We start from the raw sequence: 27,603 nt of genomic DNA, 5'->3' as shown, positions 1-27,603 counted from the left end.
AATAAAGTATTGTGGTAGTGGAAAGAGAAAAGAGCGTGGTGTTAAGGAGGGCTGAATTTGAATATTGGTTGTGTGATCATGAATACATTTCTTCGCTGTAATTCTCTTTCTTAACATATAAAATAAGGTTAACAAATATTTACCTTTGAGGTAAGGATTAGAAAGAGCATAAGAAAGTACCTGGTAAATATTCAAGAAATGATAGCTGCTCTTCTTTTACTGATGAAAATAATGTAGTATGTACACATGTTAATTTGCAGTGATGCACAGCTGAAACTTGTATGCTATAATGCAGTAATACTGTAGTAAAGAAAATTAAAGAATTTTACAGTTTATAAAAAATGATACCTCGGCAATAAAACCTTAACATGGATTAAGATCCTATGTGCCTGCCTTATGATTTTTTAATCCTTGGCATACTTTGGAGTAGAAATTGTGTGGAAAGATATTCAAGGAACAACTAAAAGTGTGCTCATTCTCTCTCTCCCCCTCCCTCCCCCCCACCTTTGGAAATGAGCTAGGAACTTTGTGAGGGCACTCAATATGGTGGGAAGGTGAGGAAGGAAAAGGGAAAGCAGTTAAGGAGAGGGAAAGGAAAGACGACAGAACCATGATTAACTGTTCTAATGTGCACAAAAGCTGTAAATAGGACTTTTCTGTTCTCTTACAATCTCTGAGGAAAGCAACTGTCACTTGACTATCAAAAGACTTGTGCCAAAGTCAGATACCTCTGTTTTAACCCTGTCTCACAAGTCCAGGGTGGTAAGCTTCCCTTTCCTGGCATACACAGTAAAGTAAAGAAGAGAATGGGAAGATATGTATATAGCACTCCTCTGGCCTCCACCTCATTTTAATTCCCGAAGAAACTTTGGTGGGCTTTTTCAATTCATTGATCTTTTTAAGAGGCAATCCTCACTTCTCAAACTCCAAACTCCCCTTCACTACCCCCGCAGGAAAATAATCCTAAGTGACCTAAGGAATTTTTTTTTTTTTTCTTTTCAGATCACATCTGTATGGCTAGATGCAGTAGATCGGGTTTTCTCCACTTTCCATAGCTCAGCTCTCAGCTCAGCTTTGGAAGTGAAGCTCCCGCCCTAAGCTATTGCGACCCAACCCCCATCCTTAACATTTCACAGGCTACTGAGCTGCGGAAAGCTGAGACTGCCAGCTTTGGGTTCTGGGATTCCCAGGACATCAGGTCCAGCCACTGAGAGGTCCACCCGGGGGTAAATTCCACAGATAGTTTCTTCTCCCTCTGGGATCAGTGCCTTAACTTGTGGGTTAATTAGATCCTGCAGACACGGTAACTAAGTGCAGAAAACAGCTCGGCAGCTTGCTCAGAGCCCAGAACGTCCATGAGCAGTTATTTTCAGGAAACTTCTGGACACCCCAACTCCATTAAACATGGAATGTCTGAGTGAGGATAAGGCAGGAGCAAAGGCGATCATCATTTGATGCTAGGGCCTAAATCTGCACTTTTGAGTGTTCCTTTTACTTTTAGTTAAGTTTGCAATTGGATCGGAGAAGAAAGTGCAAAGTGTAAAGTAGCAGCTGTATGCGGCTGAATATATATATATATATATATATATATATTTGCAACCGCATACTCCCCAGATTCCTCATTAATAGGGACAGAAAAGTCAATTCAGGAAGCCCAAGCTCAGCATCAGAGTAAAAGACACGCCGCCAAAGTCTCCGGACACTGCCCTCACTCGCCGGGAGCGCCTCCTCGCTTAGTGCGCCTGCGCGCCCGCCTCCCTTTTGGGGACGTAAAACGTGCGCCGAGAGGAGGGACGCGGCTGCGCCTGCGCCTTCGTTGCGTCAGCAGCTGGGTCCCTGCTGGCTGCTGAACCGCAGGGAGGAAAGTGTTCGCCGCCGCGTTTCTCGCCGTGGCTCGGCCCGCCGCTCCCCGAGGCTGAGAAGAAAAGGGCTAAAGTAAGTGTTCCCCGGGGCCTCTTGCGTCGGAGTTAAGAGTGTTCCCTTCCTACCCGACAAGTGCCTATTGGAGCCGGACCCCGCCCCCTTCCGGGCCTAGACTCCCCATCCCCTCCCTGCCCCTTCCCGGTTGGGGACTTCTTGGGTTCTTCCAGCTTGGCTCAGAGCCTTGCCAAGGTCATGAAGCTCGTGAGGAAAGACATTGAGAAAGACAATGCCGGCCAGGTGACCCTGGTCCCCGAGGAACCTGAGGACATGTGGCACACCTACAATCTAGTGCAGGTGGGCGACAGCTTGCGCGCTTCCACCATCCGTAAGGTGCAGACCGAGTCCTCCACCGGCAGCGTGGGAAGCAACCGTGTCCGCACTACCCTCACTCTTTGCGTGGAGGCCATTGACTTCGACTCTCAAGCCTGCCAGCTTCGGGTCAAAGGGACTAACATCCAGGAGAATGAGTATGTCAAGATGGGGGCTTACCACACCATTGAGCTGGAACCCAACCGCCAGTTCACCTTGGCCAAGAAACAGTGGGACAGTGTGGTTCTGGAGCGCATTGAGCAGGCCTGTGACCCAGCCTGGAGTGCTGATGTGGCTGCTGTGGTCATGCAGGAAGGCCTCGCCCATATCTGCTTAGTCACGCCCAGCATGACCCTCACTCGGGCCAAGGTGGAAGTGAACATCCCTAGGAAACGGAAAGGCAACTGTTCCCAGCATGACCGGGCCTTGGAGCGATTCTATGAACAAGTGGTCCAGGCCATCCAGCGCCACATACACTTCGATGTTGTAAAGTGCATCTTGGTGGCCAGCCCAGGATTTGTGAGAGAGCAGTTCTGTGACTACATGTTTCAACAAGCAGTGAAAACCGACAACAAAGTGCTCCTGGAAAACCGGTCCAAATTTCTACAGGTAAAAGTCTTACCTAGGGATAATTAAAAATGGGGAGAGGGATTGGTGTAAACTGCTCCTAAAGTTTTAAAACTGGGGAAAATAAAAGGAGAGAGAGAGAGAGTCATTGTACTTGATTGGTACTGTGAGATCAAAAAAAAAAAAAAAGAACTGTAAAATATATGACAAGTTTTTAATAATAATTTTGCTGAAATCTGTAAACATAGAAAGCCTCATTAGTGCTTATGGCTTGGGGCCATTTGTGGACTGATTAATTGTTGCTCTAAGAGATTTTTTTGTCTTAACTTTTGTAATTGTGATTCCAGGTACATGCCTCCTCTGGACACAAGTACTCCCTGAAAGAGGCCCTTTGTGACCCTACTGTAGCTAGTCGCCTTTCAGACACTAAAGCTGCTGGAGAAGTGAAAGCCTTGGATGACTTTTATAAAATGTTACAACATGAACCTGACCGAGCTTTTTATGGACTCAAGCAAGTGGAGAAAGCCAACGAAGCCTTGGCAATTGACACATTGCTAATCAGTGATGAGCTCTTCAGGCACCAGGATGTAGCCACACGGAGCCGTTATGTGCGGCTGGTGGACAGTGTGAAAGAGAACGCAGGCACTGTTAGGATATTCTCTAGTCTTCACGTATCTGGGGAACAGCTCAGCCAATTGACTGGAGTAGCTGCCATTCTGCGCTTCCCTGTCCCTGAACTCTCTGACCAAGAGGATGATTCCAGTTCTGAAGAAGATTAATGATTGGAACTTGAAGTTGAATCAGCCTTGTGTCTCACTCCTTCATTGTTTCAATAAATTTTCTCAGCTTCCTGATGACAGAAAGCTGTCAGAGTGGCGCTTTGTGATTCTTACAGGGATGTCTCATTTACTTGGTCACACTAGGTATTTTGTGGTGGGCAGGGCTTGTATTCAGTTGGCAGGATATGTATTCAAACTAAACAATAAACTAAAGGGAAACAATTTCCATGTATTACAATGTCTTTTAATTGAAATGTTTTTATAAGGAATTAGGAGTTATAGTACTCAGCAGCAAAAGTTTTGTGTATTTAATACAAGTGCCTATATATTCTTAGGAATAGGTCATGAAATCCTGTACTTCATGCTATGAAAGCTTTCCTTAGGAACACTTTAATAGATTATACTCAGTTTACATTGTGTATTTTCATTCTGCATGGTGTTTTTGCACTGTTTAGTGCTCCTTTTCTCCCTGCTTCTACATTCCATCTTTTAGAAATTTTATTTAGTATTTTAAGTGATAGCCAAATGATAAGTAGAACTTTTCTTGAAGAGTAAAATGTTTTTCTTAAGAGAATTGTTAAACCAATGTTGCTAAAAGTATACTCTTGGTGATTTTTTTAAGTATTCAATGTGCATTTCCAACTCTTAGGGAGGAGACTTGGAATGGAATTGCGTCTTGGTCTTTTACAAACCCCCACTTAGCAAAATAATTAAGAAAGGCTGTATAAATAATGATACAGTTTATAACTCTAGGATCACTGTGCCTACTTCAAATAGGGATACTAGTATACTTTTGATTGTTCTTTCTGTGTGAGCCTTTCTTCTGATAAAAGTGCCATGATGGGATATTTTATGAATTTTTTAATCTGAAATTTTTTATCAGTAATTAAGAAAAGATGTTTCTGTATACTTTAAAATCCTGTATTTTCATCTATCTGCCTCCTAATCTAAAAATAGTTCAGATTGTCATGATTCCATGAATATTTAACTTTAAAATATCGTTAAAAGTACGTTATAAATTTGGTATATAAAAGTTTCAAAATGATACCACTAAGATTCTTAACATTAGCATCTGATTGATAGTCATATTCTTAGCAAAAATTTGGAGATTTGGAGCATCTAATACTCATAGCCTGTGTAATACTGATTATTAACATGTTTGTATTATTCCTGTCTTTATTAACTACAGTAATAGAAATCAGGAGAAATAAAATCAACTGATAAATTTAACCAATATGTCAGGCACAAATTTAGCTGCCTTTTAGCCTGACCCGAGGAACTTTTAAAACTCAATACCCATATTGGACCCAGACTATATAATCATCCCTAGAAATGCGATTTGTTTTTTTTTTTTCCTGCTCCTCCCCAAATGATCTAATAAGCATCCAGGCTGATAACCAGTGACTCAAGCCTTGCTATGCGAGCCTACTTCATGAACCAGCATCTCCCGAGAGCTTGTTAAAAACTAGCATCCATAGTTCTACCCTAAATCTACACAGAGACGCAAACTGGAATTTAATGACCTCTCCATTTGATTGCACAATAAAATCAGGTAAACATAGGCAGTATCTTATACAATCTGTGCTAGTAAATCTCTGTCAGGAGTCACCAATCATAGAGAAAAAATTTGCGTTTTAAGCTCTTTTAAGAAAATTAGCTAGCCAATATTCAATTTACTAATAAAACTTTAAATGAAAGCCTGTTCTTTTGCCTGTCAAGTATTTAGGACATCTTTTAAGATTGCCTATTTTTATAAACATGCATTCTCTACAATTAAGACTATAAATCATTCTAGATACATAAGTGATAGAATGTGATAAATAGTGATAGAAGCATGTAAGATTAGTCCATTTGAGTATTTTTTTTTTACAATTTAAAAAACAAAACCATAGGTCTTTAGAATCATATATATGTAACAGTCTAAATCCAACTGCTGTAAATAAGCAATGGCGGTGTGGTAACACTATCAATAATTAATATACTTCTTAAAGTAATGTTCTGTAAATTTCTGTTTACCTGAAGGTGCTAGTAAACAAAGGTTTGCTACCCCCAGTAGGCCCAATTATGAGACATTTGCAAATTATTTTGTTTTAGATAGGATACAAATCAAATTACATTTTGTTATTCCCGGTGCCTATTTATATGTAAATATTTTGCTAACTTTATATGTATATTATTGGTTCTAGATCTCCTTTTTATTGCCTTCTTATTTACAGTGTGGCCTTTTCCCTCTCAAATGCCATTAGAGTAGCTTTGTAAAGCTTTTATCTCAACTTTCTGTCACTAATTTTACTTTCCTCTTTAACCTCTATGATCAGTTCTTCAATTTCATATCTGTTACAGAGGTGACTCAATTTCTACAACTCATATTCTAGAACTGAAATTCTTTATTGCTTATATATATATATATATATATATATACTTGCAGATGACACTGAGTATATGTAAAATTACTCACAAAGCAGAGTAGTAGTAGCAAGCTGTTAGTGGATACAGCTCAATAGAAAGGAGTGCTCTACTTTTAGATCAGATGGCTTTCCAAGTAAATAAGACTTTGTGTTCTGTATAATGTTGAATTGGGGCACCCATATTATTAAAAGCAATACTTTAATTTTAGCTATTAATTTTTTAATGTCCATTTTTGAACCAAATACTGAGCTGGGTTTTAGAAAGATGAACATTAAGCAAGACTTTTAAATCTTTTTTTATTAATTTGTAAGTTGTTTACAGTCTATATATGTAAACATATATATTATATTTTTATTCCTCCATAGGAGCATATGCTTTGCTTACTCTCCACTAAACCTCCAATGCCAATGTCCTATCCTTTTCCTTCCCTGAACCCCTTCCTTCTGGTAACCAGTATATTTTTCACAGTCTAAGAAAATTGTTTTTGCTGTCCTTTGCCAGTATGTGGGGTTTTTTTGGTTATTTCTATCCCAGAGATAGTGAAATATGCAATATCTATCTTTCACCTTATTTATTTCACTTAGCATAATCACCTCAAGGTCCACCCATTTTTTTTCCCAAAAGGCACTATTTCATCCTCCTTAATAACTGAATAGTATTCTACTGAGCATATAATCCACAATTTCTTTGATCCAGCTGTCTGTTGTTTGGCATTTAGGTTGGTTCCATGACTTGGCAATTGTAGAAAATGCTGCTGGAAACATAGAAATACAAAAGTCTTTCCTGTTAGTGTTTTTATAGTCTTTGGGTAAATACATAACAGAGGTATTGCAGGTCATACGGAATTTCCATTTTTGTTTTTTTAAGGTATCTCCATACCATTTTCCATAGAGGCTAAACTAGATTGCATTTGCTTCAACAGTGGATGAGAGTTCCTTTTTCTCTACATCTTCATCAATATTTGTTGTTTCCATTCTTTTTGATACAGGCCATTCTCTTAGGAGTGAGGTGAAATCTCATTGTGGTTGTGATTTGCATCTCCTCTGTTGTAATTGAAGTCACTGTTACAAAAGTAACTTGTAGAAAGACAGAGTTAGAAGGGGCCACTTGGTGAAGAACTTTCTATATGGCCACTAAATTCACTTAAAATGGTAAGGAGAAACTTGGAGAGGTTATACAGAACAGCAGGGAGGACAAAACTAGTGTGCTAGTCATATTAGACTCTACGATAAAGAGTGAGTTTTACCGTAATAAGTAGCTACTAAAAAATTAAGCAGGAAGATGTCATAATAAACTTTGCATTTCATAAATACTGTTTGCAACATTAAGGATGGATTGGAGGAGGCTACAGATTGTTGTTAAGAATGATGGCATAATTTATAAAGGAATTTGAGGAGGAGAAGTTGAACTTTGAAGAAAAAAATAATAAGCTCAGTTTTGAGTATTTATAGGATATTTGGAATGCTTTTCCACCAGATTTCTCTATACTCCCTTACTCTCTTTAGGCCTTTGCTCATATGTCACCTTTTTAGTGAGATCTTCCCAAACCAGCCTTTAAAAAGATGTAGTTTTCTAAGATTCCTTTCCAAGTCCTTTCTTGTTTTATTTTTCTCTATAATGCTGATTTTATTCATTTTGCTTATTATCTGTCTAGAATGTAGGTTTCATGGAGGAAGAAATTACTATCTGTTAGCTTTGTTTCTACATCCCAATGCTCAGAACAGTTCCTGGCATAGAATAGATTTTCAAAAGCTTTTGACTAATGAATGACAGTGAGTTAACCTACATGAGAAGATACTTTGGGCTATTGTGTGCACAGGTCTGAAGTTCGGAAAAAAGCAGTTGGCTGGGGATAAAGAGACAAGAGTTGTGACATGTTTGGAGACCTAAAAAATCATGGAGAAGAATAAAATGACCTAGCAAAGATTAACAAAGCTGGGGAAAAAAAGGGCCTGGCACAGAAGCATTGGGCAAAAGCACTATTTAATCTCTTTAAATGCTACTTGGCTCTATTATCTGGAACCATTCGAAGCAGTGATGTTTATTTAGTTTAATGATAAATAAAGTCACATAATTATTTTTCTCTATAGACCTCTCAAGTACACTAGAAATGTACATTTAGAAGAACAAAAATGTTGATTTCATAGAAGTTGAGTTTTTCAGAATTTCTTAAGATAAAAAGTGCCTAAGTTTTGGGGAAATAGCCAAATTGGCTTTTGTGTATGTATTTTTTTAAGTTGTTCAATGTACATGTGCTTGTATAGATTTAGTATTTTAGTATATGAAAATTCCAGTTTAAAAAAAGTGTATACTGAATACATACATATACACACATATATATATATACACACACATAAACATAGGAATGTATATATTAGGGAATGATGATTGAATTTAAGATATTTATTCAGGGATTCCCACAGCACAGCACAGGGATTACTAACCCTATCTGAATCAGGCCAAAGGATTACTACTATTAGGTTACTAATCCTCATGCTCCCTGTCCTAATGTGGTGTCTATGATTTCCCTCACCTCTTTCTCTTTTACTCCCTGGATGTCAGAAATGTGGCATAAATTTCTCAATGTTCTATTTATAATTGTGTTAAAAATGAATTTTGATCAGGTGGTCATTTTGTTATTACACATTTTTCAGTAAATGAGTTCCCAAAGGGAAGTTCCCATAAGAGTTGCCTTAGGGCCTCCCTGGTGGCGCAGTGGTTGAGCATTGGGCTGCGAAGCTGCCCACAGCCTCTTCAGTGCCGGTTCAATCCCCGGCTGCTGGTAAGGGTCCCACATGGCGCAGCAGACCTCTCCTGCCGCACCCGCTGCTCTCCTCAGCAGTGTACTTTGTCAGTCTGCCTGTTCTGCTCTCCGCTCTGGCTCTGGTGAATTCTCTCACCCTCCCGCACTTCTCACTGTTCCCAGTGCTTGTATAAATAAATAACAAATAAATCTTTAAAAAAAAAAAAAAAAGTTCCCTTAAGGAAAGACTTGCAGAGCAACTTAAAAAAGAATCAGATTTCAGATAATTTTAAATTCCTAAATAAAATCATTTTCTTCATTTTGATATAAGCATATGTGAACTTGAATACATGAACTTTCATTTTATATATTCTAAGAGATTTAGTGTTTTTGAAAACTGCCATTCAAGAGTGTCTTAATACATTATGTGTGGCATTCATGAACTGTCAATTTGGAAGTTTAGTGCAAAAGTGTCACTGAAAAATAAAAGTGATTTCTAAAGGAGTTGAGATGCAAGTATAATTTTGTGTGTGTCTATAATAACCTTAGAATTCAGCAAGGAAAACAATTTAAGACGATATTTAACATAGTCATAAAGTAGAAGGTAAATGTCACTAAAAATAAAAAATAAATTGACCAAATTCAGTGAGGAGATAGATTAGAAAGCCTAAGAAAGACATTGGCAAAAGATATATGGTAAAGTGAAGTGGAGATTGTAAAATCTCATTTTTTTTTTTAGAGAATTCCTCCTTTTTAGGGAGCATTTGATATAGTATCACCATTTCTATTCTTATACATATTTCAGAATGTTCTATATATAATTCTAAGTGTACTAATTTGTAAAATAGACCATTTAAAAATTAACTTATTTTAAGAAACTTGTTAGTATATTCTGTTGTGATAAATAACATGGGAAGAACCTAGGAAACTTGGAAATTTCTTCATTTAAATTGAGGAGATATGAATGTATTCCCTCAAGGAAAATTCACTTTTCTGTGCATTACTTTCTAATTGCAAATAAGTTCATGGCTAGTTTTTTTGCTTTTGACAATGAATATTTTAATTCTATAATGGAAGATCTTACATTACCAGAAGCCAGTTTCTAAAGATCATGACATTCATGATTAATTGACTGGAATTATCAGTCTTTTAAATTTCCTTTCTTTCATCCCTTAATATTATCCACATTAAAATCCCATTCTTCACAATGCTAGTGTAATGGAAAAGCCTATTTTCTATAATGTAGGAGACTTAAAGGACTTTGAGTTTATTTTGATTAGGGATATCACATTCATTCCAAAATACCCAATACTGAAGCAGGGCAGTACCTGTTAGGCAGCAAATATAGCAGCAAATGTCTTTGCAGCCAGGTTGCCTGGCCATCCACAGAGTGGACACCATTGTCTCAAACCCTAGGAAGGGCATCATGCTACAATTAAAGTAACTATATACTTATTAAGGACTACGTAGGCCTGTGGTAAGTGCTTTAAAATAAGTTATGTAATTCAAGACTCTTGTGAAAAAGGTTTGTAGTTACTATTTTCAGACCAAAAAAAGTGAAATTAAAAGAGGGTAAATAATATATCCAAAATCACGTAGTTTATGGATGTGATGAAGTGTTTCATCAGGCAAGTCCCTAAAAAAATATAAGGATGCCAATTACATTCCTTAGTCCTTTGTTTATAGTAAGTCAAACATGTGCCTAAAAGAAGAAAAATTTTTAGATAACACTAAGTTTTATATAATTGGTAAACATTTCATAAGTTGTTTTTTTTTTTTTAACTTCCCACTATTATTTTTCATCTGTCAGGAAAGTCAGTAATGAAATCCTTAGGTACTCTGTTCTATCTGGAATATACATGAGAATTAGAAAGTGTACAGAAATTGTTGCAAGCTTATATATGTATTCAAGAAAGGCCCTCAAGCCTTTATTCACCATCTGTTATTCACACCTAGTTTTAGAAAATTTGGTTTGTTGTTGTTTTTTTTTAACTTACTGCATCAATTCACACATTATTTCAACAAATATTTACTAAGTACCTTAAGTAGCAGGAATGTTTGGATATATAAAATTGAATTAAGAGAACTTTCCCTGCCTTTATTCAGCAAATTAGATATCAATGAGAAATGACCACAAGTTGCGAAGTTGACAGGGAGGTGACAGCAGTGAGAAGTAACAACTGACAGCAGAGGTGGATCTGGAAACACCATCAAAAGAGAAGAGACGAGGGCGCAGAGTTTTTCACTGGGGTTTGAGTACATTACTATGTTGTAGTAGAACTGGTGTTCATATGGAAAAGCAGATTGAATTACATTCAGTGAATTTTGGTAAAGGAGTAAACAAAATGTAACATGTTCAAAATGATTTTCATGAAAAATTGTTAAAAGATAGTGGTTCTTAAATCTTTAGCTAGCTGTCACGTCTAGAATGGTAATGACAAATAGCCTTAGTTTTACTATATAATAATAATGTCAGTAAGAAAACTACAATAATTGTTGAAAAATGATTTCTTATTAAGGAAAAAAATCCTAGTAGACTTTAGCTATAAAATTTATTCAGAGGTGGGAGGTCTTCTGAGTTCAAGTCTAAGTTCCAGAAGTTTTATGTCTGGAATTTTTCATCAAGTCCTAGTGTAAACACAGCTAGAACTTTTTGTCTGACACTGTTGTGAAAAATTGCTGTGTGGATATAAAACATTTTAATCTAGTGTTACAGCTCATTTGATCCAGTGACCATAGTTACAGCTTTTTTTTTTCTTCAAGTCTATTGTTGGAAGTGGTAGAAGTCACTTGGTTTTCTTTTTTGTTGTTGTTTTTGATGAGGTAGAAAGGAGAAAAATGGAAAATACATTGCAATACATGTTTCAGAGTCATTTAGAATCCTAGGAGGTTTCTGCTGTAAGGAACCTTATTTACCATTTGACCTTTTCACTTTACAATTCAAATGCAAACTGAGTCCCAGAGGGGCTTGGTAACTTGCTCAAAGTCAACAGGTTTTGTTTTGTTTTTTTTTTTAAAGATTTATTTATCTATATGAGAACCAGGGTACAGGCCAGATGTGCAAGAAGGGTGAGAAGATTCACCAGAGAAAGAGCAGGGAACAGAACAGGCAGACTGACGTAATACACTGCTGAGGGGAACAGTGGGTGAGACAGGAGAGGTCTGCTGTGCCATGTGGGTTTCTCGCCTGCCCGGCCGGGATGTAACCTGTGCAGCAGAGGCTGCAGACAGCTTCACAGTGTGCTGCCAACAACATGAGGGAGGCCCAAAGTCAACAGCTTTTTGTAGGGTATACATTGCTGTGTGATCCATCCCATTCCAATTTCTTACCCATTCTCCTGTCACCAATGCATGTTGGGAAATGGTAGGGAATGGTGTGGCATTTTAAAATACCCTAAAATTGATCAAATAACTCTTTATCTTGGGGAAGAGAGAGTTTCTCTCTCAACAACTTCACTGAGACACAAACTCAGCTTTGAAGTCCAATTGTCCATTCCTTGGAAAACTATCTTCTGCTCAGCAAAAACTGCCCCTTGCCTTTCTTCTGAGGACCATTTCATTCTTCTGACATTTATTAAATACCTTCTATTTAGTAGGCACTCTGCAAAGCCCCAGTAATACAAGATGAATAGAGAATACAGTTCCTTCCTCCTAGGGATACCCAGTCTAGTATAGATAGGAAGCTTAGAGGGCTCTCCTAACTCAGCTTGGCTTCAATGAGAAGGTGGTGTCTGGACTTAAACTGATAAATTCCAGAAACTCACATTGATCATCCATTATGTCTGGAAAGATAAGGCAAAAGGAACTTAGAGCATTTGTTCCTCTTTTAAAGCCTCTCTGATATCCTTGGTAATGTGTTTTCTTCTATGCAGTGGCCTCTGGAATCCCCAAGCTTTCCAGGTGTTAGTATTTGAAGTAGAGTCAACAAACCAAAAAAGAGACAACATGGAGAAAGGAGGTTACATCGCTTCCTTCCTTAAAAAGAAGTGAAAAAGGCATAGAGTGGTTCCGTACAGTGGAACCAGAGACCGTGACTGAAAGGGCTTTGAAATATTTTGGAATTCTTCGTATTTTCATGTTTTTGTTATCTCCTGTTTCTCTCTTATGACTAATAGCAAAACAATTAAACCAGAAGAGAGCTTGTGTTTTTCAGGACAGCTAGAAAGGAGGTAGTGAAGAGGGAGTATGGAACGTTATGTCCCACATTCTTGGAAATGAGGATGTCCAGAATCAAGGGGGTGGTGGGGCCACCTTAGAGCAAGTAGAACTGCTGGGCCTGCAATCAAGAAGGAGGTGACAGGGAGTTAGCTTGGACCTGGGGAAGGCACCGAGCCCCGCTATTAGGAAGATCTAGTATGTTTTTCTTTCTCGTTATTCGTCATTTTCTCCTTAGTGTAAAGGAAAAGCACCCTTAATAAACAATAACAATCTCTCAGTACTGTGTGAAATATGGATGTAACATTATGGCGGAAAGAAGAACATTTTCTGCAAAGGGAGAAAAGAACACAATCAATATATTTTATGAGGAAAATGAACTCTGGAAACAGTCCTCTGACCCTGCGTGTCTCTGGCATTCTCAGCCTGGGTGAAAGGAAATGGAGAAACATGTGGAATGTGGGGAAGTGGGAAGAACAGAGACAAATGAATTATCTTATTAAATGTAGTCATACATTTTTTAAGAAAATGAGTCTTATCACCACTATAAATTTCTCACTATGGAACTACTTACTGTTTGCATAGAACTTGATAGAGCTTAGTAAGTGTTAAAATTCTTCCTGGCTTTTCATTTTCATCTCTGGCTCCTATAATTTACTTAGGTCACAGTAAAATATAGTGGAAAATGGAGTGAATAGGCATGAAATATGGAGAAAGACACAGCTTTTTAAAATTTTATTTTATTTTTTAATTTTAAAGATTTATTTATTTATGCATACAAGAGCTGAGGTACAGGCCAGAGATGCAGGGCGGCGGGGGTGGGGCTGGGGCTGAGAGGGTGGTGGTGGTGAGAGGATTCACCAGAGACAGAGCGGGTTGCAGAACAGGCAGACTGACTGAAATACACTGCTGAGGGGAGCAGGGGGTGAGACAGAAGAGGTTTGCTGTGCCATGTGGGTTTCTCCCTGGCCGGCCGGGATCAAACTCGTGCTACAGAGGCTGTGGATTGCTTCATAGCGCGATGCTTAACCCCTTGCGCCACCAGGGAGGCCCAGACACAGCTTTTTTTAAAATAATAGTTTGTTGTATATTGAAAGCTCTTAGATTTGCATTCGATGCATGGGTTCACACATGTCCATCTAAATGAATTAAAAAGTTTATCAGTCTTAAAAATGTAATACAAACAGATTTCATATTGAGACAATGAAAAGGATACCACACACAAATTTATAATTTAATTTACATTATATTTGCTACAGTTATCAATGATGTTTTATAAGCATTTGGAAGAACATTGAATTTATGAATAACCAAGGAAAAATCACGGAAGAAAATAATCTATGCCACTTTCAGAGGACTCTATGGCTATGGGTGGGCAAACATGAGATCTGGTCTGGGAATCAGAACAACAGTATAAGCCTAGGTCCTGCCGTAATTGTGTGACTTGAAACCACCTCATCCTTTTGAGCTTCTGTCTCAGTAGAATGAGGGAAGACATTGACCTTTTGATTCCATAGTCACTGTTGCAGAACCCTGCCTCTACTTGGTGCAGTAGCAGGAATTGCTTGTTATTTTTAAAAGTTGTATCTTTCCAATAAAATAAATCTTCAGTGACTCTCAGGTTTTAAAAGAATCTATTTTGTACCATATTTCAAAAACTGCCAAAATTGGGTTTGGCTGACAGCTAAAGAGAGCAGTCTGCTAGAAGGAGCAAATTCCAGAGATGAGGGACATTTATTTAGAATGCTTTGCCAAATATTCCCATATTTTCAAAGGTTGGGGGTGATGGTCTTTAAACTTGAGCATGAGGGGAGAAACAGTTGTTCAAAGCACTTTGTCAAGGGGTGCATAAAAATTTTGAGGTTTCCAAATATTTTTTAAGTTTACCACATTCCAATAGACATGCCAAGTCTCATTGTCCTTTCACTTTCCTCCTTGTTATTTTGCTCTCCTATCAACTTTGCTTGCTGCCCCAAAGAACTTGGTTGTGAGAAAACACAGGTCTTTATTTTTCCTGGAATGTACTTTAAGTTTGGCTGGTAGTTTTCAAACCAGGCAGCACATTAGAATCAAGAAGGACTTTTAAAATCACACTGATGTGTGGGTCACACCTCAGACAATTCAGAGTATTCAGGACAAGATCCCAGACATGTGCATACACAAAAAGTCTCCAGGTGCTTCTTATCTGCAGGCAGATCAAACCATGATGCTTCAGCACCAAGTAGATCATTTGGCCTTATTGTGTTCTGTGGCCACAATACTACTCAGCAGTCTGGCAAAGAATAAAGAGAGCATAAGAAAAGTTGTGAAGTTGGAGAATAATTGATCTCCATTGCTGAAAGGGCAACTTAAAAATGTTGACAAGGGGAATATATTTCTTTAGTGTTAATGTTATAATGTGGGATTTGTCTACACTTTTATGTATCTTGGACTTGCTATAATAAATTCACAATCAGAAATAATGCTGATCAATTTGTGATGCATGCCATTTGCATGCGTCATATATGAATGTGAAAGATGTTGCTGGATACAGTGAGAGTGGGTATAACATGTAGGAACGGTTCCTACTCCTTGAAGGATGGAGCTTATAAATCTTGGAATGCAAGAATTATGCTAGATAGAACAAAGCTGCAACATCATACGTAGTGCAGAGTTAGAGCTAAAATTGTTGACAACAGAAACACATTATCATTGGCTGGAATCACCTTGGAAGATGGTATTTAAGTCTTGGTCACCTTCTAAATGTATCTGCTGTCACTAGAAAATCTTTTTTTTTATTAGATTTATTTATACAAGCACTGGGTATAGTCAGAAGCGCAGGAGGGCAAGAGAATTCAACAGAGCCAGAGCGGGGAGCAGAGCAGGCAGAAGGACCGAAGTACACTGCTGAGGGGAGCAGCGGGCAGCAGGAGAGGTCTGTGCGCCATGTGGGACCCTCCTCCGGTGGCCAGGAGCAGCCGGGGATTGAACCGGTGCTGCAGAGGCTGCGGGGCAGCTTTGCAACCCAGCGCTCAACTGCTGTGCCACCAGGGAGGCCCATGAACTAGAAAATCTTAGCTCTGCCACCTCTACCAGCACTGTGATCCTTGACAAGTTATGTTACACTCATGATTAAATTTAGATTTATGAGTGCAATCTGTAAGATGGGAAAATGATAAAACTTTCCTTATAGAGTTGCAAGAAACAAATGCTATGATTTAAGAAAAATACCTGCAAATGAGTAAGAGCTCTATTTAACTTAATTTTATTCCTCCTTCGTATTGCATCTTTTTACCATATGTACCACCTGGCACCAGATCAGACACTGGCGTATGACTCAAAAGAAATGCCTCATGACTCTTCCTATCATAAATTCCTACCATCTGTCAAAGATGGTGTTAAAGCCAGAAAAAGTAGACCCACTTCATCTGGAGTTACCCTCGGCAAGAGGTGGAGTAGCCAGGTCATTCTCTGTCTTCATAATATTTTCATTTCTTTTTACTAGGATACATATGCATATCCCACTTTATTACACAAAGGATGAAGATGAAAACCTCACTTTTGTAACTGGTACAAGTCATTAAGGAAGAGAAACACAGAAGAGCACATTTCAGTTGTGTAGTTCATGCTGGTTCAGCCCCTTCTAGGAAAACATTATGAGCACACAGAGAATCTTAACCACTCACATAGGAGGTCCTGATGATGTGTGCTGGAACCAGAGAAGCTCCTGCCATTTCACAATGCTGAGGTTGGATTTTATCAGCCATAATCCATCATTAAATTTCCAATCAAGTAAGATTAATGTTAACTCTTAGGGAGAACAATAGGTGTTGTCTTTCCCTCCATTTAACCACCTTCAGGGTATCTTTAATGATTATTTACATTACTTAAATGCTTCTTTATGTGGGTGTTTCAGACAGACATAAGTCATCAACAAAACTGCAATTCTGTTACTGATTCTTAGTTGGCTGCTAACAACAGAAATCAAACCTACTGTAAGCAATAAAGGAACATTTCTGAGGAAGACAAGGAGTCTCACATAGGAAGAGATAATTCCTGCTACAAAAATCATCTATGTATGACAAGGCAACCTAATGGAATCACCACTCCCAGACAGCATCACTGATCCACTGGACTTAAAACTCTACCAGGTTTCCAAGAATAATCACTAATGGACAGGAACAACCGAGTGGCCATCTGGAGATTACATGCTCATATTCTGTGAGTGGAGAGGCAGGATGAAGAACTGTTATACACTCCTATCCTTGGAATCCCATCCCCTTCCCCAGTTGAGGAAGCATGTGTGGGTTCTGGAGAGCCAAAAAAAAAAAAAAACAAAAAACAAAAAAAAACTACTAACCATTTCAGAAGAGTAGATGTAAGAAAACCAATCTCCAGCGTCCCTAAACCAGATAGTCACCATCTTGGTGGTAGGGGCACAGGCCTGGCAGCCAGACAGGCATTGTGTAAATTCCAGCTTGGTTACTTGCTGGAAAAAACAATGATGGTGCTAAGACTGGAACCCAGGTTAGTCTGACTCCAGAGCCTGATGTCTCATCACTTGTTCATCTAGTCTAATAGATATTTTTTAACTCTTACGTTCCTTATCAGAGCAGAGACATTTACTAGTTAGGAAAATTTTAGACTGTATCTCTTTCAGGCTTCATAACTGCTAAAGAAAAAATACCCTGGCCTTTTAAACTAGATGAATAAGTGTCAAAATTATTTTTTTTCCTTTTGCCTGATTTTTCTTCTTAATAATTACCTTAACTCTTGACTTCCATTTATTCGTGGGCTCCTGATATTGAAATGGATATCTGATTCACCAGCAAGATCTATAATCCAATCCTATTGGTAGATTTTTAAGTAGTAACTCATTTAAATACTAAAAGTCAGGAAATCTATGAATTTTTGGCCAGGGCAAATTCGCAGCCAGAAATTCAGCATGAGTTGTGAAGCTCAAAGGAAGTGCGGGAGACTTAAGGAACACTTGGCCTTTACTGTGCACCCTTATTGAGGTCACCTCAGGTCACTTGCATCTCTTATCTCTGCTTTTCTCCAGCTGATATTTGCTTCTGGAAGGAAATGGGGGCCAGGAAAGAGGAAGATGTTGAGCACCTTCCAGCTCCCAACTTGTCCTTAGCCTAAACATTGTTTAGTCCAGCTGTCAGACTCCCAGCATGGAAGAGGAGGTCTTAGCAAATAGATCCACATTTCCTGTTGAGTACTGGATGCTGGGTTCAGTGTCTAATTCTACTTCAGTGACTCACTTCAATTTCCTCACCTAGAAACTCAGTGGAAACTAATCCGGTTTTTTGAAAATTAAGTGAGATGATTAACACTTTTTATCATGACAGACTCAGAGTAAATGCTCAAGATTTTTTACCTTTTTCTACCTGATGCCGAAAATTTATCTCCTTGGGACTCGGTACACATCCATGAACACTGGACATACTTTTAATTCTGAAAGGAAATCAATCTGCCAGTGGAAATAAAACCAGAATCCCTGTATTTTTTTTTTTCCAGATAAAGACAGTTTCTTTATGGGAAAGATGAAAGCTGCTATCTAACTGACAGTTGATTATGTCAGCTATTCATAGTTAAAAGCTTAAACCATGGGCTAAAGGTTTATTTCTATTGTTTCTGACCCATGGCATAAAATTTTCTTGTTATTTGTCCCTCCTCCCCCCATATCCCACAGCAGGTTAGGAGGGTATAGGGCAACCCCAATGTGAAATGGGTGGCCTGACTATGGATCCTCACCTGCATGCTTACAAGGGACTTATAGTGAGACTCAACTACAGGTTCACACAAGAAAGGGAAATAAAGTGTTTATTTACAAAAAAAGGGGAAATGAAGAAATGAATAACTCAGGAGAAAGAAAGAGATAAATTGGAACCCCAATAGCACACTGAAAGCCAGTGAAAAACCAAGGACCCCCAAGGCCCACATGTCTGGTTACATACCAAATCTGATTGCTAACTCCAGCCCCAGTTCCCAGCAATCCTCACTTCAGTGTTGAAGACATTATGGGATTTGTAGTCGTTGGTGTCTTGGATCTCTTTGGTCTGGGGTGGGGGTGGGGTCCATAAAACCTATTTGTGGAGTTTGTTCAGAAAATCCTTCCCCCCAGTAGGAGGGGTAGGGAAACTGGGTTATTGAACAGACTGTTGAGTGAGTAGATAGTCAAATAAGGAACTCGAGTATAGGCTGAAAGAATGTTGGTAGGCCCAACATCAGGTGCCCAGCCATCCCCCTCTTAAAGACCAGGATCCGGGGTACCAAGGAAGGCCCATATGACTATGTTCAGAGGAGAGGAGCAGGTCTCAGAGCCTACTGCCTTGCACATGTCCTCTGAGAGTGTAGTGTGGGAAGTTTAACCCCCCTGGAAGAGAGCTCTCTTCAGCATTCTGCATTTCCAGAAAGTGGTGTATTTATCCCTCCCTCCCCCCACCCTTTCACTTTTCTTCTGAATCAAGGGGAAAATAATAGTAGTAAAATTCTGACTATATTATGACTGGCTATAACACGTGGGGGTTTTCTTCAAATTGTTTTCAAAGTAGTGTCACCTAGCAGCTGGATTCATTTGCCTTCATAGAATTGGCACCCTAAATATAAGAAAAAATGGAAGATAAACTTCTGTCAGCTTGGAATCAATTTAGAATAGTTTAAGCCCTCTCAAACCCAACAAATTCTAAAGATTCAAATGCTGTCCGCTAAGAAATAATATCTGAGGAATTTTTTCCATTAAACATTCAATCTGGTTTAAACCTGATAAGATGCTAATCTTTTTGAAACTTGTTCTCCCTTATTTGGCTTTCTTATTTTTATAGAAGTTGGAGTTTAATATACCAGAATTGCTGAAGTGCAAGGAATGAAATAGAAAGTGCCCTGGGTTTGGTTTTCAGAGACTACTAGGTCTGAATCTGGATTCTGTAACTAAGTGAATTTGTAACATGGGTATCTCTAAGGCATAGTGAGCCTCATCTATAAAGTGGGGATGATACCATCTGGAAATGTGAAGATTATATTATGAAAGCTTTCTATAAGTATTCTCACAAAGTAGGTGCTCAATGTTTTAAATGTTTTAAATCTGTGACCTGAGGAGGATCTGGCACAAGCTTTGTTAGCGCTCCTTCTTTAAGTAAATATAAAATGAATGTTATTTTAAAGCTTTTATATTCTGACCAAAGAGAGATTATCTTCCTCCCAAAGAAACAAATATGGTTGCGAAAACATATCATTCTAGGATAATAGAAATCTACAGTGATACTTTAATACACCAAAGACTAATACCATGCAAAGTCAGAATAACTATTTCTTCTGCCAGAATGTTACCCTATATCTTGCCTTGATTAAAGTAAAGAAGATTCAAATGGAATAGACTTATGAAGATCTAAAAATATTTTTAAGTATGTATCTTTGCATATGCAAATCATAATGAACATTTTAAAATGTTTCATCTTTATTTATAGCAGTGGTAGGCATTCTTTATTAGGGGGGCAGAGAGTAGATTGTTTTTGATTTTCAAGTCACAGTTTCTGTAGTGACTGCTTAACTCTGCCACAGTAGTACAAAAGTGATTATAGAAAATAGGCAATGTTGTTGTAGGGGCAGGATGGTCACTGAGCAGGTTTTCTGATTCCGCAGATCTGGTAAAGGAGACTCCTGTAGCCCTCAGTGGCTTTCTCAGGCTTTTACAGAGCGTTGGCCTCCAAGCCCCTGGCAAGTCTTCACTCTGGGCTCCTCTGGCTTTTTTCAAACCTCTTCTCTATCCTGCCTCTCTCCTCTTGCTTCTTCTGGTTCTTTTGGTGACTATCTCAATACTCTGCCATGGCCCACAGAAGTAGATAAGATAGTTTACAACAATGTAACAACTGCAGCCCCCCCTCCCCCCACTGGGCAGGGCAATCCTGATGCTGGGAGGGCAGAAAAGCCTGAAAAACCATTTACCCTGCAGTTGTGTTTCAACAAAACTTTATATACAAAAACAAATGGTGGATGGCTTTGAATCCATAGGACACAATTTACTGATCCCTGACCTAGAGCATGATATTGAGTGTATTTACAAATCAGGGATAATTAATAGAACTTATCTAAGCAAAAAATGTGTATGAATATAAACTCACAAGTTATTAACTCAGCAGTTATATAAACATAACCTCAGTATATCCAGCTATTCTTTTGGCATCATGGCTTTTTAAGCTTTTTTTTAAAAAAATAGTGTGGTTCTCTATATTCAATCGAGACACTGGTATGTAAATCACATAATCAGCTTCCATCTCACCAGTTCTTTTCAAGGGGCTAACACAGAGCTACACATGTTTGCACAATAAGCTTTACTGTTTTTCTGTGGTGAGAAACTTTCAGAATTGGAATCAAACCCATTACATGAATGTCCAGTACAGGATTTCCTTCTGCTGCACGAGAATATTTTGTGAATTTCCTGGGAATAACATTCAAGGATGGCTTACCTGAAAGCATCTGAGAATTTCCTGTAGGTGTTAAATTGGTTAGACTTAGACCTCAGTCTTTTATAGCCATTTTCCACATTCATCTTTAAAAATACCATTGAAGAATGCTTTTGTGGGATTCTTTTCTCCTTTCTCCAGGACAAGGTTGAAAGTGGTGAAATACCTTGGCCATTAGAGAATGTTGAGAATTAGAGAAGGCTAGTGCATTCCTTTTTAGGTATAATAATGTAAGAAACCAAGTAAATCCTCACTGCCTTAGCAAAGCATCTAGCATTAACATTGTGCTTTGCATGTTACAGTACATCGCCTCACCATTTAGAGATTCTAATTCTAATTATATAAATTATATAAATTATATAAATTCTCACTCTATTATATTTTTTTTGAAAGTATCTAAGAATCAAGCTTTTTGCAATAGTAGTAATAGTATAAATATGGTTCACAGTTAAAGGCTCCAAAATGTCAGCTCATTCATAACTCATGAATAGGGCAATGGTGTCACTATATGTGTCACTGTAATGCAGTCTTTCCTAGCATCTCAATATTTATGTTGCCAACTACCAGCACCTGAATACCACGCACACTAAAAGCAGGACACAGCAAGCTTGGACAATATATATGCAATGCCCATTTTCCTTACCTTCTTCCTCCTGATTTAGTTTTGCATATGTGTGATTTTTTGAAGGGGTTATTACATGTTAGTCTCAAACTTAGTAGTTCATTTTCCCTGTAACTCTTTTTTTTTCATTTTTTTATTTATATATAACTCTTCAGCTTCAATATTTTTTACTTTCCTCCATTGAAGTCCTATATTTAGTGTAGTGTTTATTTACTAGGAATTTAATATGCCTTTAAAATCATGCTGGTATTTTTATTTGGGTTGTTATTGGCTCTGTTTGTGCTTTGACAAGAAAAAAAAAGTTGTGTAGGTTTTGAATAGGTAGCCCCAAATCTATTTTTACTGTAAACGCTATTGTTTTACATGTGACTTTGTAGAAAACATGAAGTTGCTTTTAGGAATGACTAGAGCACATTATAGTAGATATGCCTGTATTGTAAGAACCGAAATTTCATACATTTTGTGGAATGAAAGGATGTCAGTAGCAAAATTGGCACTGCTATTTGACAAGTTACCACATGGAGGTAGTTTTCTGATATTTTATTTTTTTCTGTTTTAAAGTGCTTTAGAGTTCCCAAATGGTGTTCATATGCAGAATCCCATTTCAAAACCACAACAATACCACAAGAATTATTGTTAGCATTTCTGCATGCTAAACTTGGAAATCCAGGCTCAGAGGAAAAAATATTTTGCCTAAGGTAGATTGTTGACAAAGTCATGTCTGTAATTAGTTATTCTAATCAAATAAACATATTTTGGGCATCTGTCTTATGCAAGGCCCTACAGATACAGAGATAAAATGAAACACAACTCTCCTCCAGCTGAATGTAGGGACTCTTGTCAGCTTGAGTTGGGCAGGACTAGGCAATTTATCCAATCCCAGAGAAGTTGCAAGTTTCCTAGAAGAACTGGCAGCAGAGTACCCTGCCTGCTGTGCACAGGGCTGAAGGACACTTGGATGGCTCTAGGCCAAGGGGCCTAAGTCTCTTGCCAACTGGAAGTCTGTCACTTGACTCTGCTCACTCACCACTTGCTTTTCTAGTTTACCTCTGACTTTGTCATACTCTGAGGAAACACAGCTGCAAGACTTGAAGAAGTCTTGATGCCTCTAATCTAGCTGCCTTGTATGGGCTGTAATTGCTTCTTAGGGATGTGCAGTGAATATGGCTCATCTTTGTTTCATGAGCTTCTTAGCATGGGATAGTGGACAGGGAACTCAGATAAGAGCAAGGAAATGGATTTCTCTAGGTTCCATCAACAAACTTGCCATGAAATTGTAAGCAAGATATTTTAATTGTTTAGGCCTCAGTGTTGCCATCATTTAGATTTTCTAATGAGATGTTCTAAATAGGCCTTCTGAGATTCTTCAAGGGCGCACTTGAGTTCGTTCAGTGTGTGCTCCAAGAGGGTTCCAGGGAATCAGGTCCAAAGAACTGTATCATGAGTCCAGACTCTCAGTGGTGCTGACTTTCCTGAGGTCCTTCTGACTCTTAGACAAATCTCACAGCCAGATACAGAATGAATGATCAAAATGGCAGCACTTGATTTCTATGATATATTTAAGCATTTTAAATGATCATGAATTTTTAAAAATAATGTTGTAGGGCCTCCCAGGTGGCACAGTGGGTTGAGCACAGTGCTGTGAAGCTGTCTGCAGCCTTTGCAGTGCCGGTTCAATTCCCGGCCGGCCAGAGAGATTCCCATATGGCATGGCAGACCTCTCCTGTCATGCCCGCTGCTCCCCTCAGCAGTGTATTTCAGTCAGTCTGCCTGTTCTGCTCCCTGCTGGTGAATCCTCTTGTATAAAAATAAACAAATCTTTAAAAAAATATAACGTTGTAGAAATTACAGAGCTGTTTAAGATAAAGAGACATTAATGAAGATACATGTTTGCTGCCAATTCAAATTATTTTGATGAATAAAACATTGATGAAAACAGGTCCTCCCTGGTGGCGCAGGCAGTTGAGCGCTGCACTGTGAAGCTGTCTGAAGCCTCTGCAGCACGGGTTTGATCCCGGCCAGCCGGGGAGAATCCCACATGGCAAGCAGACCTCTCCTGTCTCGCCCACTGCTCTCCTCAGCAGTGTATTTCTTCAGTCTGCCTGTTCTGTTCCCTGCTCTGTCTCTGGTGAATCCTGTCACCCTCCCGCGCATTTGGCCTGTACCCCGGTTCTTTTATAAAACTAAATAAATCTTTAAAAAATTGATGAAAATAATTTTTAATCATTTACAAAGTATCATATTCATATTACTATAAATTTCATTACTTGATTATAGATATGTAAATCACACATGTTTAAATGTACCCATTTATATTGAGTGACATTGAAAGCTATCACATTCTCTCTGACACCCTAGTCTTTTTCAGCCTTAGGAAAATGGAGGACACCAAACTCTTGAGATCTCTTCCAATTGTAGTTTTGATCTTGTGACCCTGCATCAGCAGAACCCACACCAGTTAAATGTTTATTTACTTAGTCAGTGTTTAGCCTGTGACTGAGCATTTAAATATCCCAATGGAGACTGAGAAAGCAGTGCAGACAGTAGTGATATACAAGCAAAGGAAAATAAATAATTAAAAGCTAGGAGAAAACAAGGGAAAATGAAGGGGAAAAGGTGACTAGTGCGTTTACCACTTCTTTTTGCATTCTCCCTCATGCTTAGAAAATAGAATTGGTTTTTGTATGTCTAATAGCAGTCTTAAAAAAAATTAAACATATCATAGGCACTTGCCAGTTTATTTCACAAGTATACAAAATATCATTAACACTCCCTAGACAGATGACATGTCAGATGTTTGAAGAATTATAGCTTGAAGAAAATGTGCCCTATCTTAAGAGTATAATATTTGTTTTATATTTTCATGCTTCATGGCCTGTGACCTAATAACCGTCAGCTTTAACTGTGCTTTATTCTGTGGGTTAAATAAAAACACTTATCAGGGCCTCTCTGGTGGCAGAGGCGGTTGAGCGCCGCACTGTGAAGCAGTCTGCAGCCTCTGCAGCGCGGGTTCGATCCCAGCCGGCCTGCGAGAATCCCACATGGCGAAGCAGACCTCTCCTGTCATGCCCCCTGCTCCCCTCAGCAGTGTATTTCGTCAGTCTGCCTGTTCTGTTCCCCACTCTGTCTCTGGTGTATCCTTCACCCTCCTGTGAATCTGGCCTGTACCCCAGTTCTTGTATAAAAATAAATAACTATTAAAAAAATCACTTATCAAAGAAATTAAATAGGGAAAATATATTTGAATATGTACATGACTCATCCAAATTTTAATATCCTAATTTCTGTTTTCTGTTGTTTCTCATTAAAGAGAGAATCAGCTGGGAAGGTTGTTCTTTTTTAATGGGCTGATAAGTAACTGAGTAAAACATATTGTGCTTTTACCCAGTTCTCGTGGCAAGAAGCCCAATTTGTAGATGCTCAACTATAAAATTCTATATTTGCCACCAAAGTGAAGATTTTTAATTTTTTTTTTGTTTTAAATAGCAAAAATAAGGACAGGAGGTTATTTAGGAAGAAATTGGTTAAAGACTACCTGGAAGTCTTATGTATTATTTATTAAAATTGCGCATAATCTACAAGTACCTCAAAGTAAAAAGTTTATTTTAAAAAGAAGCATATTGGGGACTCCCTGGTTGTGCAAGGGGTTAAGAAACAATCTAGGAGGCTATCTGTAGCCACTGCCACACTAATTCGATTCCCGGTCAGGGAGCTACCCACATGGCACAGCAGACCTCTCCTGACTAGCCCGCTGCTTCCATAAGTGCCTATTCTGTTCCCTACTCTGTCTCTGGTGAATCCTCTCAACTCTGGCCTGTACCCCGTTTCTTGTATGCATAAATAAATAAATCTCTAAAAAAATAAAAAATAAATAAAAAGAAGCATATTGTTGCATGATTACAGAAACTAATTAAGCCACTTTCTAGTTTTTTTACTGTGACAAAATATACACAAAGTAAAATTTACCATTTTAAAGTTACAATTCAGTGGCAATAAATTCACTTACAATGCTGTGCAACACAATCTAGTTCCAGAATTTTCTCACCATCCCAAAGAGAAACCTTATATCCATGAAGCAATCACTCTCATGCCTCCTTTCCCTCAGGCCTTGGAAACCAAAACTCCGCTTTTTTGTTTCTATGAATATGCCAATTCACTATTTTTCATATAAATGAAATGATACAAGTGGTGGCTTTTTGTAACTGGCTTCTTTTATTTAGTATAATGTTTCCAAGATTCATTCATGTAGTAGTATGAATCACTTCTTCATTCCTTTTTATAGCTGGTAATATTCTGTTGTCTGAGTACATCATATTTTCTTTATCCCTTCATCAGTTGATAGATTTTTAAACTGTTTCCACTTTTTGGCTACCATGAATAGTACTGCTATGAACAATCATACAAGTTTTGGTGTGAAATTCTGCTTTAAATTCTTTGGGATATTAAACCTGGAGATAGAATTGTTGGATCATATAGTAGCTCTTTGTTTAGCATTTTCAGGGACTGCCAAACTTTTTGATAGCATTTGCACCATTTTATATTCCCATCAGTGATGTACAAGAGTTTCAGTTATTCCAAATCCTTGCCAAAACTTATTTGCTGTGATGTTATTGTTGTTGTTATTATTATTTTACCATCTGACTGGGTGGGAAGTGATATCTCATTGTGGCTTTCTATCTGCCTTTTTGTTGTTGAGTTACTTTTATCTTAATAGGATATAAACCCAAGGGGGCTTCAGCTATGCTGGAAATGTTCTTTTTCAGACTTAGGTAGTAATTAACATGGGTGTGTTCATTTTTGTACTTATCTATATTTGTCAAAAATGAGGATGAGTGCCCTTTTCTAAATGTATTTGTTTCCTCTGACTGCCATAAGAAATTACCACAAGCCCACTGGCTTAAAACAACAAAGGTGGGGCCTCCCTGGTGTCACAAGGAGTTAAGACACAATCTGTGAAGCTATCCGCAGCCACTGCAGCACAAGTTCCATACCCAGCCAGCCAGGGAGCAACCCACATGGCGCAGCAGACCTCTCCTGACTCACCCGCTGCTCCCCTCAGCAGTGTACGTCAGTCAGTCTGCCTGTTCTGTTCCCCACTCTGTCTCTAGTGAATCCTCTCACCCTCTCACCCCCCACACCTCTGGCCTGTACCCCAGTTCTTGTATGCATAAATAAATCTCTAAAAAAAACAGGAAAACTCCCAAAACAACAAAGGTACTGTCTCTCACAGTCCTGGAGGCCACGAGTCCACAATCAAAATATTGCAAGCATTCCATTGCTTCTGAACGCTCAAGAGGAGAATCCTTCCTTGTCTTTTACAGTCTGGTGGTTCCTGGGCTCCTTAGTATTCCACAGCTTGTAAACATCTCTCTCCACACTCTGGCCTTTGTCTTCATATGTCCTTTTTCTCTGTGTGTCCTGTCCATGTCTCAAGTCTCCCTCTTCTTTCTCTTATAAGGATACCAGTCTGTGGATTTAGAGCCTACTCTAAATACAGGATCATCTTGTCTGGAGATCGTTACCTTAATTACATTTGCTATAGTCCTATTTCCAAATATGGTTCCATTCATAGATGCCAGGGGGTGGGACTTATTTTTGAGGGGACACGGTTTATCCTACTCTACTAAATATATGCCATGCTCTAGT

General features: G+C 38.5%; 2 protein-coding genes across 3 annotated transcripts in view; both read left to right on the top strand.

Annotated features, from left to right (window-relative positions):
* ITGA1 (integrin subunit alpha 1) overlaps positions 1–27,603 on the top strand; it is a 146,251-nt gene that overhangs the window by 10,463 nt on the left and 108,185 nt on the right. Inside the window, exon 1 of one of the 2 annotated variants that reach the window (XM_037530625.2) lies at positions 1,635–1,935. The exons of the other annotated variant lie outside the window; for it this stretch is intronic. The gene's annotated coding sequence lies outside the window, so the exon portion shown is untranslated. Of the gene's footprint in view, positions 1–1,634; positions 1,936–27,603 lie in introns of those variants that run through there. 2 annotated transcript variants of the gene reach the window in all.
* Positions 1,931–3,810, top strand: PELO (pelota mRNA surveillance and ribosome rescue factor). The gene is made up of 2 exons (XM_037530626.2): positions 1,931–2,841; positions 3,147–3,810. The coding sequence occupies exons 1-2, from the start codon at positions 2,116–2,118 to the stop codon at positions 3,576–3,578; spliced, it is 1,158 nt and encodes a 385-aa protein (XP_037386523.1). The 5' UTR covers positions 1,931–2,115; the 3' UTR covers positions 3,579–3,810.

This window comes from Talpa occidentalis, unplaced genomic scaffold (genome assembly GCF_014898055.3).
Source record: "Talpa occidentalis isolate TD23 unplaced genomic scaffold, MPIMG_talOcc4v2.1 talOcc4.6, whole genome shotgun sequence".
Lineage (NCBI taxonomy): Eukaryota > Metazoa > Chordata > Mammalia > Eulipotyphla > Talpidae > Talpa > Talpa occidentalis.
Note: the sequence above shows the minus strand (reverse complement) of the source record. Positions and strands in the feature narration are given on the sequence as shown.

What these genes read in the sequence shown, in the direction of transcription:
- PELO (XM_037530626.2), top strand. Translation starts at nt 2,116, where the DNA reads ATGAAGCTCGTGAGGAAAGACATTGAGAAAGACAATGCCGGCCAGGTG. An exon ending in ACCGGTCCAAATTTCTACAG is followed by an intron (nt 2,842 to 3,146) that starts GTAAAAGTCTTA and finishes TTGTGATTCCAG; the next exon opens with GTACATGCCTCCTCTGGACA.